The sequence below is a fragment of the Telmatherina bonti genome (genome assembly GCF_933228915.1).
Source record: "Telmatherina bonti genome assembly, chromosome: 7".
Taxonomy (NCBI): domain Eukaryota; kingdom Metazoa; phylum Chordata; class Actinopteri; order Atheriniformes; family Telmatherinidae; genus Telmatherina; species Telmatherina bonti.
In genome coordinates, this window is record NC_136625.1 from 21,115,184 (window position 1) to 21,128,863 (window position 13,680).

Sequence of the window (13,680 nt, forward strand, 5' to 3'; positions counted from 1 at the left end):
ATGGGGTTTGGTGGATTAAAACATTCATATCACTAGCATTATCATCTTTACAGTTACATATGAAAACTTCTTCTTGATATTTGGATTTCTCTTCATTTCTTATGCAGGTGACTGAGGAGGTTTATCGGCTACTAAATACCAACTATGACTTGGTCTGCCGTGGCAAGGTCAGTGTCAAAGGTAAAGGTGAGATGCTGACTTACTTCCTCGAAGGGAAGGTGCAGGGCATTGGCACTGTAACCACTTCATCCGTGATGCGTTCTGCCAGCCTGGCACGCCGAATCCACTCGTGTGGCAAGACAAGCGTCCCGACCAATCTGGGCAGTGTCTCCTCTGCTGCCAGCCTGACTGCTCATGCAAGCATGGGTAGCAACCTTCAGATGAATGCTGCCAACAGCAGCCACAGCCAAGCAACATGCCTGCCCTCATCCTGCGTGCCTGCGGTGGGTGAAGAGGAAGAGGAAGAGGATGTGGAGGTGACAGAAATTCAAATTGAAGCTGTGGCAGCTGTTGCAGAAGTAGCAGTGTAAGGAGAAAGATAAGACTATTTGAAAAGCAACAAGAAAGCCATGGTTGGAGGCCTGGGATGGTTGGAGTTCATGATGTCCAGGCATTCCCTCTAAATTGTGAGCTACAAGGACAAACCAGATTGTGTTCATTCAGGATACAAACTTCCTCTGACATGAAATGACAATGTGGACAATCAGATTTGCTTTTAGAGATTTTGAACTGTGTGCCACTCTTCAGATTAAAGGAAAGAAGAAGAAAGAAGCACTCAGAATCTCCTATACTTTTTTTTAACATCTCTTTAACCAATGAGTAGATTTGCTCAGTTTTGGGATTCCGTCAGACCTAAGTTTAATGTGCATCTTTGTTTTTTTTTTTTAATGAACATATTACATATTCCATGTTCAAGGAATAAGTACACCGATACCCAGAAAAAGACTGATGATGCTATTGCTTTTGCACTGTCTTTCTGATTATGCCAAGGATATATTGCATTATTTACCGTGTAAAATGGTGTTTCTTTTCAGTGTATGCCAGCATGCGTGTGTGTACTTGTGAGAGTGTGTGTGTGCATGTGTGGTCTGTTCTGAATTGTAAGAAAACAGCACAAAATACTTTTTATACCCAGAATTCACTGGATGAAAAAAGCTTTTTATTTAGTCGATATAGTGCATGACTTTTTAAGAGTTAACAGCCATAGTAATGATACTCTCGTTGAAAGAAAACCAAAGTACTGAGATTTCCATGGATCTTGAGTTTTACTACTTCTATTGCCTCACTTGACAAGGAGGAAAATGTTGCAACACACCGTAATCATCATCATTAGACCTAAAGACTGTCTTTTTGAACCTTGACAAGACTAAAGATTTCCTGATATCCGGTTATTACCCTGATTCAAAATGTATACATACAGAGTAGTCGCTTGATGGTGAGGAGGCAATAAAGGTTAATGAGAGCAGATAAAGGTAAAGCAATCTTGCTGAGATGAATGTGTGGTTCTATGGAATCTAGTTTATGCTGCCAGTCACAACAGACTGGGAGGACCAGTTTATCCCTACAGTTGGTGCTGCCATGTGCACAGACTGCAAAGTTAAAGGATGGCATCCACTCAAAAATAACAGAGCACAGACATTAGAATAAGCACACCACTTCCACAAATGCATGACCTTTTAGTGTAAAGTGCTCAATGTCAGATATTTTCTTGAGTCTGCAGAAATTTTGGTGCAATGTATTTTCTGCTGGTGTCTTTCAGGCATATACTCATTATTCTGCCACTGCTTTTCAATATATTAAAGCTGGAGTTTGAGTTTTTTGTGGGGAAAAAAAATGAAATTTATTAAAAAATAAATAAATAAAAAAAAAAGCTTGAGCATATTTCTCAGATGCTGTGTCAGAAATATGAGACACTTCAGATATTTTAATAGCCTGTATATTAACAAGTGCATAGACATTTCACTTGGTCTGCAACACTGTAAATATGTCATGTTTCAAGTTTCTGCCTTACTCTATAAGCTTACGGTGACTGCAACCTGCCTTTTTAGATTTATTCACTTTCATATGCAGACCATACTTTTTTGTAAATAGCCAAAAGCTGTAAACTATGTTGTATCTTGTACAGTGTAAAGTTAGGTTAATTAATATTTTTTAATAAAGACAATATTGGTGTATAAAATATCAGATGTTCCTTTTAATGTCAACAAGTGTTTTGGGGTTTTTTGGGGGGTTTTTTTGTGCTTAATGGCTTATAAAAGTAGTGTAACTGCCAGGAGAGTGTTGATTACCTCTCTTCAGTGTCACAAGAATTCTACCTTCATACAAAATTATTATACATTGCTCCATTTATCCTTGTTAGTTCCTCTCAATATTTTTTTCAAACCTTATTTAAAAGCTCTCTATTTAAAATAACTGTTATCACTATACACGGCAAAATACATGAACTAACCAGTTTCTTATGTCAGTCAGCATGACTCCACAGCCCACGGCCTGATGAATGTCACTATGTCCCAAATGCTAAGCAGAGGCCAAAATTGTTTTCCCAGCACTGAGGTAGACTTTGTCTGGAGTCCACACAGAGTAACAGTTAAGTCAACAAACACCTGTCTTGTGCAAGTTTCCAAATAGCCCAGAACTGGAACTTTTATTGCTCTGCAATGAAGTACAACTAATTCTGGTCAGTCATTAATGACTCCCAATCCACCGTAAAGTTTGTGTGTCTTGTCAGATTTCTCACTTTACAGAGATGGGCAAAAGCATGCAGTGGTTCTCACTGTGGTTGGCAAACTTCCTGACTTCCAACTAAAACTGAACATCAAGCAATAAAAAGAAACCAAAGTAGATAAATGAAGGTTAACAAATAACAGGTTAACCATAATCAGACTAAACTTGTGACTCCTCCAACAGCTCAGCCCATATAATTGTGAATCAGGACTTTGGTGCACAGGAGGAAAGAATGGATTCAGTTAAATAGCAGCAAATTTTAAAAGCAAACAGAAAATTATCTTTAAGATAGCTGAAGATAAGACAGTTTTGCAATAGAATAAGGATCCTAACCACACTTCAAAACATGAACTTCTTAAACTTTGCATATCACTGTGGATTCAGAATTTTTTGCCGTTTGTTTGGTTCCACCTAAAACCTGTCAAACTGTAAAAAAAAAAAAAAAAAAGCTTTAAAAGATTTTACTCAGATAATGTTATTTTGTTAATATCCTTAACTTTTCTTCCATTTATATGTCAAACTGTCTCTGCTGTGAGAGAGGTCTGTCATCAAGTGTTCACACCTGGTTGAAATGATCAATTAACAATTTGCAACTCATGTTGTAGATATCCCAGGATCTTATATCAGGACATCTGTGCGACTAAATGGATTTCCAGCAGCAGCATGTAAGTCTGGTACGTGTAACATGGCAAAAATAATCAAATTCACCATGAACTGTGTCATATATTCATGATGTTCTGTATTCTGATATGATATGAATGCAAATAATGAAAAAAGAGACCACCCTTGGAGCCCATCCAAGAAGAGTTGGAACAAGAAGATGAACATGAGGAAAGAACTGGAGGAATAAATGAGGATTTTGCATTTCTAGAGGGTGTAGAGACAGAGGAGGCCCTGACAAAAGATGATGGTGAAGATGTTCCACTGAGGGTTCTGAGACCAAAGCGGCGCTCTTGTTCTTTCAGTGACAAAAGCTTTACTCCTACTCAATCTGACAATAAAAAAAAGACACAAATGGTAGAACTGAGAGAAATGACCAGATCAGAATGCAGCTATCTGGGAAAAAGGGTAAGAATAGCTTAGTATTTCTTCAAATTTCTGCTCAACATCTGACAACAGAACATTATGTTGAAAAAAGTGTGATGGGTTTTAGGTTTCCAGAATAAACTGGCGTAAAGTGACACCAAATAAACCAGCAGTCAAAAGGAAGAAGAAAAGCAACAAGAGGGTGTTGGCAATGGTTGGTGTTTTTTTTTTTGTTTTTTTTTTTTAATGCTCTGATGCTTTAACTTAAAAAAAAATAAAATAAAATAAAAAATAAAAAAAAGGAAAAAAAGTCAGGTGAAAAAGGAGGCGATATCATTTGTTTTTGCTAAATTGCTTATATTTCCAGGAGCCCTTTCCTCAGTGGCTTGTGGACCTGATGATTAACATCGAAGAGGCAACATTTCATCAACTGGTAGTTGAGTGACATCAATAAAGGTTTTAACAAAGTGGATGTGCAGCATGTGGGATGCAGCACATACTATTCACAGAAGGCCTCTCCTAGAAATTGCTCAATTTCTAACAGCAAAGCCTGTTAAGAAACCAGTTCGTCTTGATGTAGACACGTTTTATTATCTTTGTGTAAAAAGCTAATAAATCATTTAACTTTGTGATCTTTTTGCTTTGTTTCCACTAATCTTCTGAAAACTGTGGTTAATACTTCACCTACAGCAGATGCAGAACTTTTTTTTACTAGTTTCAATCTGAATCTATACTACTTTCCAAATTTGAACATCCTTATTTCATTATTCAATCTGATTGCAGGCATGAATGTAAATTTCAAATGTCTGTTGTGCTCCAAAGACCACATTGCTGCCCTCCTGCTATCCGTAAATCACCTTGGAAGGCAAGACGGACAGCTGTGCAAAGTGAAATTATTGGTAAGCTGATAAGATCAAATGGTAAAGCACTGCGTTCCTACGTGCAAATTTCACATAATTAACTTAATAGTGTTAATGTTTTGTTCCATCTGTGTAGAAATCATTTTGGACAGTCAAAAGACCTGACCTTGTTCCAATTAAAATGAGGGAAGCGGGTTTTTGTAAGTGGGTTTTTGTAAGGAAACGTTCCAGATCAGGAGCTATAAATATATATAATATAAACCATTGTTTTTCAACCTTTTATTAGCCACGGCACACTTTTTTCACAGAAAAATCACAAGGCACACCACAAACCAAAATGTTGGGGTTTTTTTTTTTAAAAAAAAGTCCATATTATAAAATCCATCTCGTCAAAGCTTCTTGAATAGAAATCAAATAAATGCAAGAAAGAATTGTATTATCTTTCACTGGGCCTGTTTGGATGAACACAGAGCTACGTTTTAGACCAATTAGGTGAAATTGGGTATGATTATCAGGGCACACCTGATAATCTCTCACGGCACACTTGTGTGCCACGCCACAGTGGTTGAAAAACACTGATATAAACTGATGTGAAGGTCTGAGCAGCATTTAGTGCAACTGTTTAGCTGCGGTTGTGACTGCAAATGTTTAATGTGTTTGCCACTAACATTTCTGGAATATTAGATTGACTAAGTTAGCTCTTTGTCATTCAAGTCTTTTTGAATCTGTTTTTTTTTTATTTTTTTTTTAAATTGTTCTGGATATCAGCATGTATTTTAAAAGCTACACTTTTCCCTATGGCAAAGCTTGAGGTCATATAGAGTATGCAGGATGAGATCGGTAGTGATGGCTTGCATATCACAAATCTGGCATTTTGTTTGAGTTATGACAAATACTACACCAAGGAAACAACCAATTACTGCTGCCTTTCTTTAGACAAACATGTTATGATTCTAGTAGAAAAATCCATAATGGTAGGGTTATGCATCTCTAGAGGGGGCAAATCCTGTTTTTCTGTCTGCCTGATAAGAGGGACAAATGGAATTTTAGTGTCAAAACAGCTTCAGAGCACAATTTGTCAGCAGTACTTCAGAAGATAAATGTTTAACAGCAGCCAGAGTGAAGTTATCCTACTGACCAGTCATTATAACCTATTACTCCACATTCTTAATATAGATGTTATTCATCTTTGACAACTATTTAGAGGCCATGTCAAACAGTAACAATCAAGTAAATGTCATAACTTTAGATTAAGATATGAAAATCCATGATTTTCATCTGAAAACAAGGTTGTTTTGATGCATAACCACCTTATGTTCTAATGTCAATATTGACAGCGGACCTTGTGATCCCAGATCTACGCACGTCAACCGGGGTCACCAGCAGTTTACATTAGCTTTGTCAAAAATATTTTATATTTGTGGTCAATGTGTCAAACATTAACCCCCCTGGACGCCAGATCCCCCATACAAATACTGCTGGTTCCCAGAAATCTCTTTAGAAGAAAGGCTGCAGTCACAGAGCAGTTTGAAGACACGACTCCAACAAGGCAAAGAACTTTATCAGAAGAATGGAAATGTTTGGATATCATCAGAAGCTGACATTTGTAGTGGTCGTGGGTCTGGCTGTCTTCGCTGTGGTGAGGTCGTCCCCAGTGGTTGGGCCTGAGCCTATCCGCTGTGCTCCATGTACACAGCAGAAGCTGAACAACTGTCCGGCAATCCCAGCTGACTGTAAGCAGGTGCTGAGAGAGCCTGGCTGTGGTTGTTGCATGGCCTGTGCTCTGGAGAAAGGGGCTTCCTGTGGGGTTCACACTGCCCACTGTGAGGTGGGTCTCCGCTGCACTCCAAGGCCCGGTGAGGCCAGACCACTCCATGCTCTGACCAGGGGACAGGGAGTCTGCACTGAAGACGAGGGCCAAGGTAGACTCCTTGGACTTTTACTTCATGTATTAATAATTTTTTGCTACTTTGAAGGCTTTGAAATGTTGTTACGGCTCATGTTCAACTGTAAAATCAAAAGTATTTTCAAAAATCTCTGCAGAAGAAGCTGATGGAGTCCGTGACCATGGGTCCTTGCACCACCTGTTGGGGTTGAACTTTCCATTTGATCTCCAAGATACTGCTGAGGGCCAAGAGAGTATAAAAGCCAAGGTCAATGCTATCCGCAGCAAACTGGTACATCAGGTGAGAAAAAAGCATCAGTTTGATGCTGAGAATTTTAGAAGAAATGATTTATCAGTCTTTAAATAAGTAATAAATTCAAATAATACTTTTTTTTGTGGCAATGTTGTAGAAATCAGGTGATTTGTTGTTGTTGTGTTGTGTATTTGTACCTTAACTCTGTGGTTTTGCACAGGGTCCCTGTCACATTGAACTGCACGCAGCTCTGGACATGATAGCCAGCTCTCAGCAGAAACTAGGAGATAAGTTCACAACTTTTTACCTTCCCAACTGTGATAAGCACGGCTTCTACAAGGCAAAGCAGGTGAGAGTTTATCAAGTTTCCAATAAGTTGAACTCATCCAATCTTCAAAGAGGTTTTTTTTTTATCAAGTTAGTAGGTGATTTTGTCTGAGAAGATTGCCTTTACTGTGTATATTTCAGTGTGAGTCATCTCTAGTTGGACCACCTGCTCGCTGCTGGTGCGTTTCTTCTTGGAATGGCAAGAAGCTCCCCGGATCGAGTGACCTGATTGGTGATGCAGAGTGCCATCAAGAAGTCACTCACTGAAGGATGAACTCACTCATAAACACACAAAGTAACTTAACTTTTGCGAAATTCCTTGGAAATCTAAAATCCTATTAGGGAAATGCCCTATATTTACATGATGTATGTATTACAGTTTTATTTATTATCAACTTGTATAGTTTTACTCACATTACCTATTTGCCATTTTCATTTTATTTTATTTTTTTTTTTTTTTTAGTCATTTTTTCAGTTGTAAATAAGACAACACTGTATACATTTGTATTTCTGGCTAAATAACTCCACTGCTCAAAACCACAGTTTGCAACTCTGCCAAACCCATTTCAGCGCATTTTGGATCTTTTTTTTTTTTCCCTTTAAAATAATATATAATTCAAAGCCACAGCTGTACGTGGCATGAAACAACACAGCCGTTCATTCATTCACCCTGTTGACATTGTCTGAATGTATCTCCATTTCCTCAATGGGCATTGGGGGAAATACTTAAAATGCCACAAGTATGTGCATGGTGGCTGAGCACAAACATATCAGGGCTTATCCAAGCCGCTGTGAGGTTTGGGATGGATTGGTCAGCATGTGTCTACCTCTGCTAGTCGCTGCAGGTCCACTGGTTGAGCAGAGGTCTCTTCCTTCTTCCTCATATTGTATGCATTTTTTAATCAAGTCATGCATTTATTCTTGTATTTATTCCTATATGCATTTGTTTGCTGATGAAGTCCTATGCACTGATATGTTCAGTGAATGTTGTTTCCAATAAATTGATGTACATGAATAAATTATGTAGTTCTACACAATTAAATGTTTTCTCATCATAACAGGTTCATACTTTAATGGTAATTTGTTAATCTGACAGAAAAATAATTAAAGAACATGCAAATGTATGTATATACATATATATATATATATATATATATATATATATATATATATATATATATATAATTACAGCCTTTATTAAGTAAAAAATAGACCTCTGAGGGTTGCATTGTACATACAAAAATATTTACTTAAATTCAGACAACTCCAGAACACTGCCTACACTGACAACAGATTATAGTAGAGGCCTTTATCTCAAGTATTCAGCTTATGCAAAGTCACAAAACAGTGACAGTCACAGTACAGAGTAAAAGAAATGTCCCTCTCTCTGTGGCTAGAGATTCAGCACAAAAAAAAAAAAATACAAAAAAACTCTAAATGTATGGTAGTGTTTGAACTCCACAGTTTCATCGAATACCCTGTGGAGCAGGAAGCAACTGGAAACAATGCAATTCATAGGAATTCATAGTAAGGCACTGCATGCTTACACTGAAGGCCATATTCATATAGGCATATACTTCATGGTCACAGTGACCGCCCACAGTCTTCAGAACAAATCACAAGTTTACAATTATAGATTTCATATCGCAAGCATGCACACGTATGCAATGCCAATTATTTGTGCGTAAATGAAGGTCACACTGATGACTGTTTGTAATGTGTCTCTGATTTATAATCAGTTTAAGGCCTCTGCAGTTAAATCTTTAAAGTTATCCAAGCAGAAGAACGAAACAGCTTATGAGGAATCCATCCATCGCATAAAAGTCCAGGTTTTTCCTTCTGGTACACTTACTGTTCCGTTGCTCTGCTTCAGAAAAAAAAAAAGCTCCCACAGGCAACAGATAGAAATAGCAAACATCCATATATCGGTCGAGCCATCTCTTGACCTCTCTTCCAATATCCTCAGCATCTCCATTTGTTTACAATTCTTGTTGTTCACTCCCGACCTCCCTCCCTCCCATCCTGTTTTGCCCCTATTGGCTCTCAGAGTTGTAGTACAGGGCGTCTCCTCGTTCCTTCCCATCAAACCCTGGCAAAGGCTGCCCATATTTGTCCACACACCAACAGAAGCCTCGCTTTCTGCCTTTGGATGGACGGCACTGAAATGAATGAAGAGAAAAAAAGTCAGAGAGGAAGTCAGATTGATGCCAAAGGTGGTGTGGCCAAATTTGAAAAGAAAAAAAATTCAGTTGAATGAGCAGCATTTTGAGTAACAAGCCACTTTAGTCAATGAAGTAGAACAGCATAGTTAAGAGGCATTAATGGTCATTTTGTGCTGAGTCGACAGTCTTGGCAGTCCAACAAGCTGCAGTATTTTGAGCTGCTTTTATGGTCTACCTACTGTTACACATACATATATAGAGAGCTTTAAGGTAAACAGAAACCTGATAAAATATTTGCTTAGTGCCATTTGTGAACAACTGTGAACCAAGATCTATTTTCAGAAGCTGGTGGCCAGTACGAATCATCTGTTGCTGATTATACCCCACAGCTCCAAATTATGGGTACTACAAATGACTTATAGAGCCTGTGGAGCTACCCAAGGGCTGTTATTTTACTGCCAATTTTACTAAAGGTCAACCTCCACTCCAGTAAAACATGCAGCCATTCATTTCAAGGGCTAAAGCAACATCACCGCTCCTCCACAGAGAAGCTGGTGCTGATCAGGAGGGAAGACATCCTTATTTAGGTCAATATTTCAAAGCAGAAAAAGAGTTCATTTATCAGTTTTGAAGACATCCATTTTCCCTGTGATCCAATTAAGCATGATGATTGCATTGTCAAAGCTGCACGCCTACACACAAGTCCTACAACGGCTATTACAAACCATTAAGTTATCAAAATCTTGAGTACAATTTACAACAAAAAGTCCATCTTTCTCAAGCCTGACATCTTTCCTGGGAAGATTTATTTTCCCCTCTAAGAGCCTATTACTCTTAATAAGAACTGTAATAAGAGTTATTTTTATTTGAACTTGTGCAAGTGTCCAAATTAAACTGAAATGTCTGCCACTCCTTCAATGCCTGAGGGTTAGAGCAGTACGCTAAGTCCATTCTACATAAACAAAGGCAATGAGTCTGCCGTTGTGAGACTGCTCATGAGATGATTGCGGGTCAAGGAGAACACTTCCATCAAGGAGGAAGGAGTGCTATGCAAGGAGAAAATCTGCCTTAGTGATGCAGTGGGACAGGAGCCCTAAGTGCCTCCATATGAATTCATCAGAACCACTCATTTATTACGACCCATTCGTGGGTGCACCATGTGAGCATGAGGATGGCTGCAGCTCTATTTCTGTGTCTGCCTCTCAAAAGAAGCAATTATGGGGTGAGCACATGAGGTGCTGGTGGCCACCTTGACGTCTGTCTCCATGGGAGGGTTCCCATTAAGACGGCCATCGTCCCAGCTGTCAACCCCATTGGGGTTTGGCCCTTGAGGTTCCTGTTTCCAGAGCCAGTGGCTATGGTCTGCCTCACTGATGTGGTGCAGTGATGAGGCTCTGGTAACTACTGATGAAGACAACGGGACAGCAACAAAGATGCAACTGGACTGAGGAACTAAACCCTGATTTACTGAAGTTCTGTACTTAATCTCAGTTAATGTAACTTATGAATGAACAAATGCTGATTTTCATTTTTCGCAGTCCTTTAAAGTTGTGACCAAAGTTTGGATCGAGCAGATCATAGAAGAACAAAACATAATCACTGAATAATATGCATAGAATTTCAGAAAACGTGATCAGATTGAACACATTTGTTGTTACCTGTTTTTTCTTATAGAAACCCTTCTTGTCACAGTTTGGTATGCGGAAACCTCTGGGGCTGAGGATGTTGGCGATTTTGAAGCTATTGAGGATGTTCTCAATTTCTCTTCGACAGGGACCCTGTGAATAAGGGGACACATGGGTTTTTTATATATATAAAATTTCAACTCTGAGGCTCCCACATTAAGAAATATACATAAAATCCACGTGATTAGCACCAACAGTTTCATTTCTTGTGATATAGACATTAACAGACTTATGAAAAAAACTAAGGCTGACTCGTGTTGCATCGCACACTGCCCTGCTCTAAAACTTAAATAATGCAGTCAGCAATATGAAAGAAAAGGCAGAAGAGAAATGAATTCATCTGACTTGTGGAGGCTTAACAGTTTGGAAAAGCTGCTTAGAACTCTTACATGTAACACAAAGGAAGGGGATAAAGTGTATTCGAACAGCTTAAAGACGGAGCCAAAAAGGCTTGTCTTCAAGTCCAAGTACTCCAGTCACTAATCAGAGCAGCCAGTCAAAACCCATTACTAGAATGTGCTCACTTCTTTGGCCAAAGAAAGCTCAAAATAGCAGCAGGGCTTCCCAACAGGCACTTGCATCGGCCAATCCATCATTCGCTGGCGCTCGGTACGCCCGGCACGCGGACGCCTTGTGGCCATACAACCGCCTGATCCAGGTCAGCCGCAAGGCCACAGTACAAGCTTACTGCCATGCCACTCTACTCCTCCAGATCCCTGCCAACCATCAGCACCGCGACCCAAAGCATTTCATCACCCGCAGGGGTAGAAAAACACCAAAACATAGAGGAAGAGGAGAAAAACATTCCTCTGCTGTGCTCTGAAGACACACAAAAAGAAAGAATGATAGTGGTACTTACATACTCAGATTCCTGTTTGGTTTCTAGAGAAAAGTTTTGTTGGTCTGTGATGAGTGGTCCTGGGAGATCCTCCTTTTTTAAGCTCAGGAGTTTCTTCAGCTGTTCTCGTATGTACAGATCTGACTTTTCAGAATAGAAGAAGGTGTGAAGTGGTCCAGTAGGTCTATGCGTGCCGCAAGTCGTTTGAGGACCTGAACTGGTGGAATCCGGCTCCTTGTCTTGAGTCTCAGTATTATCTGCTAAAATTTAAACAGCATGTTTATTCACAACAGCAGACACAAAGGTATTTATGATGTTTCATTTAAAGGAAAAAGCTGTTTTAATATGCCTCCAGCATGCTCCGTGTGAGGATAGTGAGTATTCAGTCCTTCTTTTAGTACATTTACTTTATTACTTTATATGATGTAAAAAGATTTTAAATCAACTTATAAAAACCATTTCAGAGGCTCTACATGCCAAAATGTGGTAGCCTACAAAAGGAAACACCTTATTATATATCCACCTCTCTCATCAACAACCAAAGGTTCCATCAGTACTGTTTCAGCCTCCACCCCCACATCCTATAGATGATGAAAATTTATTCAGTTAAATCAAGAGGAAATATAGATTTTCTTCCTTGCCCAAGTTGCTCTTCTTTCTGGTCAGTGTCTGTCTACACAAACGTGCCACACTTTTCCCAAACTGACATCACAGCGTCTCCGACTCGCTTGCTTCTCACTAATCTCCAGCTCTGTGTATCAGCTTACTCTAACCTGAAAGCTTTGAGACGCATATCCATCTGAAGGAGAAGCATTACCTGGCAATTCATTCACTGGCCGTATTGGTCTGACTGGTGACCTCCTGTTAGTGGCGTTTGCACAAATCCCCCGTCCCTCCAGCAGAGCCTGCAGAGGTCTGGTTTCACCCGGCTGATGCTGACAGGTCAGTCCGGAGCCACATCGCCCGCTGTACACGCCGCACGGCTGTCCGAAGCTCAACGCGCAGGTCATGCAGCAGCCGCAGCCCGGCTCGCGGACTTTCTCGGCGCAGTCCTTAGGCAAAGGTTTGCACAAGAGCCGCTCTCCACCATCACATGGCGCGCATTTGATAACCGGTCCGGTCGCACTTGACCTCCGGGTGAATGATGCCAGGACAAAAGTCATGCAAAGTGCTCTAAAACAGGAATCCATTGTATTGCACGAGAGTATAATGAAAGAGGGAGGCGTAGCGTCCAAATGCGACTTTCCACCAGTCAGCTTCTCTCATTCACATAAAGCCAACGGACAAAACATCTCAATATATAGACCCCAATGACTGTAGTCACACCCCCGAACGGCTTGTGGTGCACTATACTGAACTGCCTCGACTGTTGTTCTTTGCCCGGACATCTTTTTTTCTGTCTATTTAAACACTTGTGATGTGATGTAGGCTAGAACTGATAAAAAATGAACCTTACACAAATAATTATCTAGTACATCTCCCTAGACTGCCTATGCTGAGACTTGGGGTTTTAATTATACATAGAAAAAAAAAACCCAAAAAACAAACACAGATATCCTACCTGTGAGGCCATTTATAAATCACACACGCAAGGGGAAAAAAGAAATATATAAAAGTCCCTAACCTGACATGTGCCATGTCTCAGTTTGAAGTGTGAATACAATGAACCATGGTATTGCTATGTGCCTGTTGATTCACAGGGGGCGCCATTATACCCACTAAACATAGACTGTGGCGTCAAACAGCCTATTAAACAAGTTCCTCAAGTTAACACAGCTCCAACTATAGAAAAATACAATAGCACTTTTCACTCAATGTAATTAAAGTCTTAATCAAATTGATGTTTGTGTGTTCTTCGCAGGTTTAGGTAAGTCTTAATGCACTTCATGTGCAAGCACAGGCTCACACAGGTATTTGTTT

At 39.7% G+C, this 13,680-nt stretch overlaps 3 protein-coding genes across 3 annotated transcripts in view; 2 read left to right on the plus strand and 1 right to left on the minus strand.

Moving 5' to 3' along the window:
• Positions 1 to 530, plus strand: part of LOC306758235 (adenylate cyclase type 1-like) — a gene marked incomplete at both ends in the record, with an annotated part of 33,474 nt that extends 32,944 nt beyond the window's left edge. Inside the window, one exon of the mRNA XM_079243484.1 lies at positions 108 to 530. Within this exon, the coding sequence (XP_079099610.1) occupies positions 108 to 530 (423 nt within the window). The remainder of the gene's footprint in view (positions 1 to 107) is intronic.
• A 5,656-nt stretch (positions 531 to 6,186) lies between these two features.
• Positions 6,187 to 7,342, plus strand: LOC306758020 (insulin-like growth factor-binding protein 1; the record flags this gene model as incomplete). Its single annotated transcript, XM_079243231.1, has 4 exons — positions 6,187 to 6,532; positions 6,654 to 6,796; positions 6,969 to 7,097; positions 7,217 to 7,342. The coding sequence occupies 4 exons, from the start codon at positions 6,187 to 6,189 to the stop codon at positions 7,340 to 7,342; spliced, it is 744 nt and encodes a 247-aa protein (XP_079099357.1).
• A 1,766-nt stretch (positions 7,343 to 9,108) lies between these two features.
• On the minus strand, positions 9,109 to 12,950 carry LOC306757922 (insulin-like growth factor-binding protein 3; the record flags this gene model as incomplete). Its single annotated transcript, XM_079243112.1, has 4 exons — positions 9,109 to 9,234; positions 10,896 to 11,015; positions 11,782 to 12,020; positions 12,578 to 12,950. 4 exons carry the CDS (start codon positions 12,948 to 12,950, stop codon positions 9,109 to 9,111), a joined length of 858 nt encoding a protein of 285 aa, XP_079099238.1.
• Positions 12,951 to 13,680: the final 730 nt, after the last annotated feature.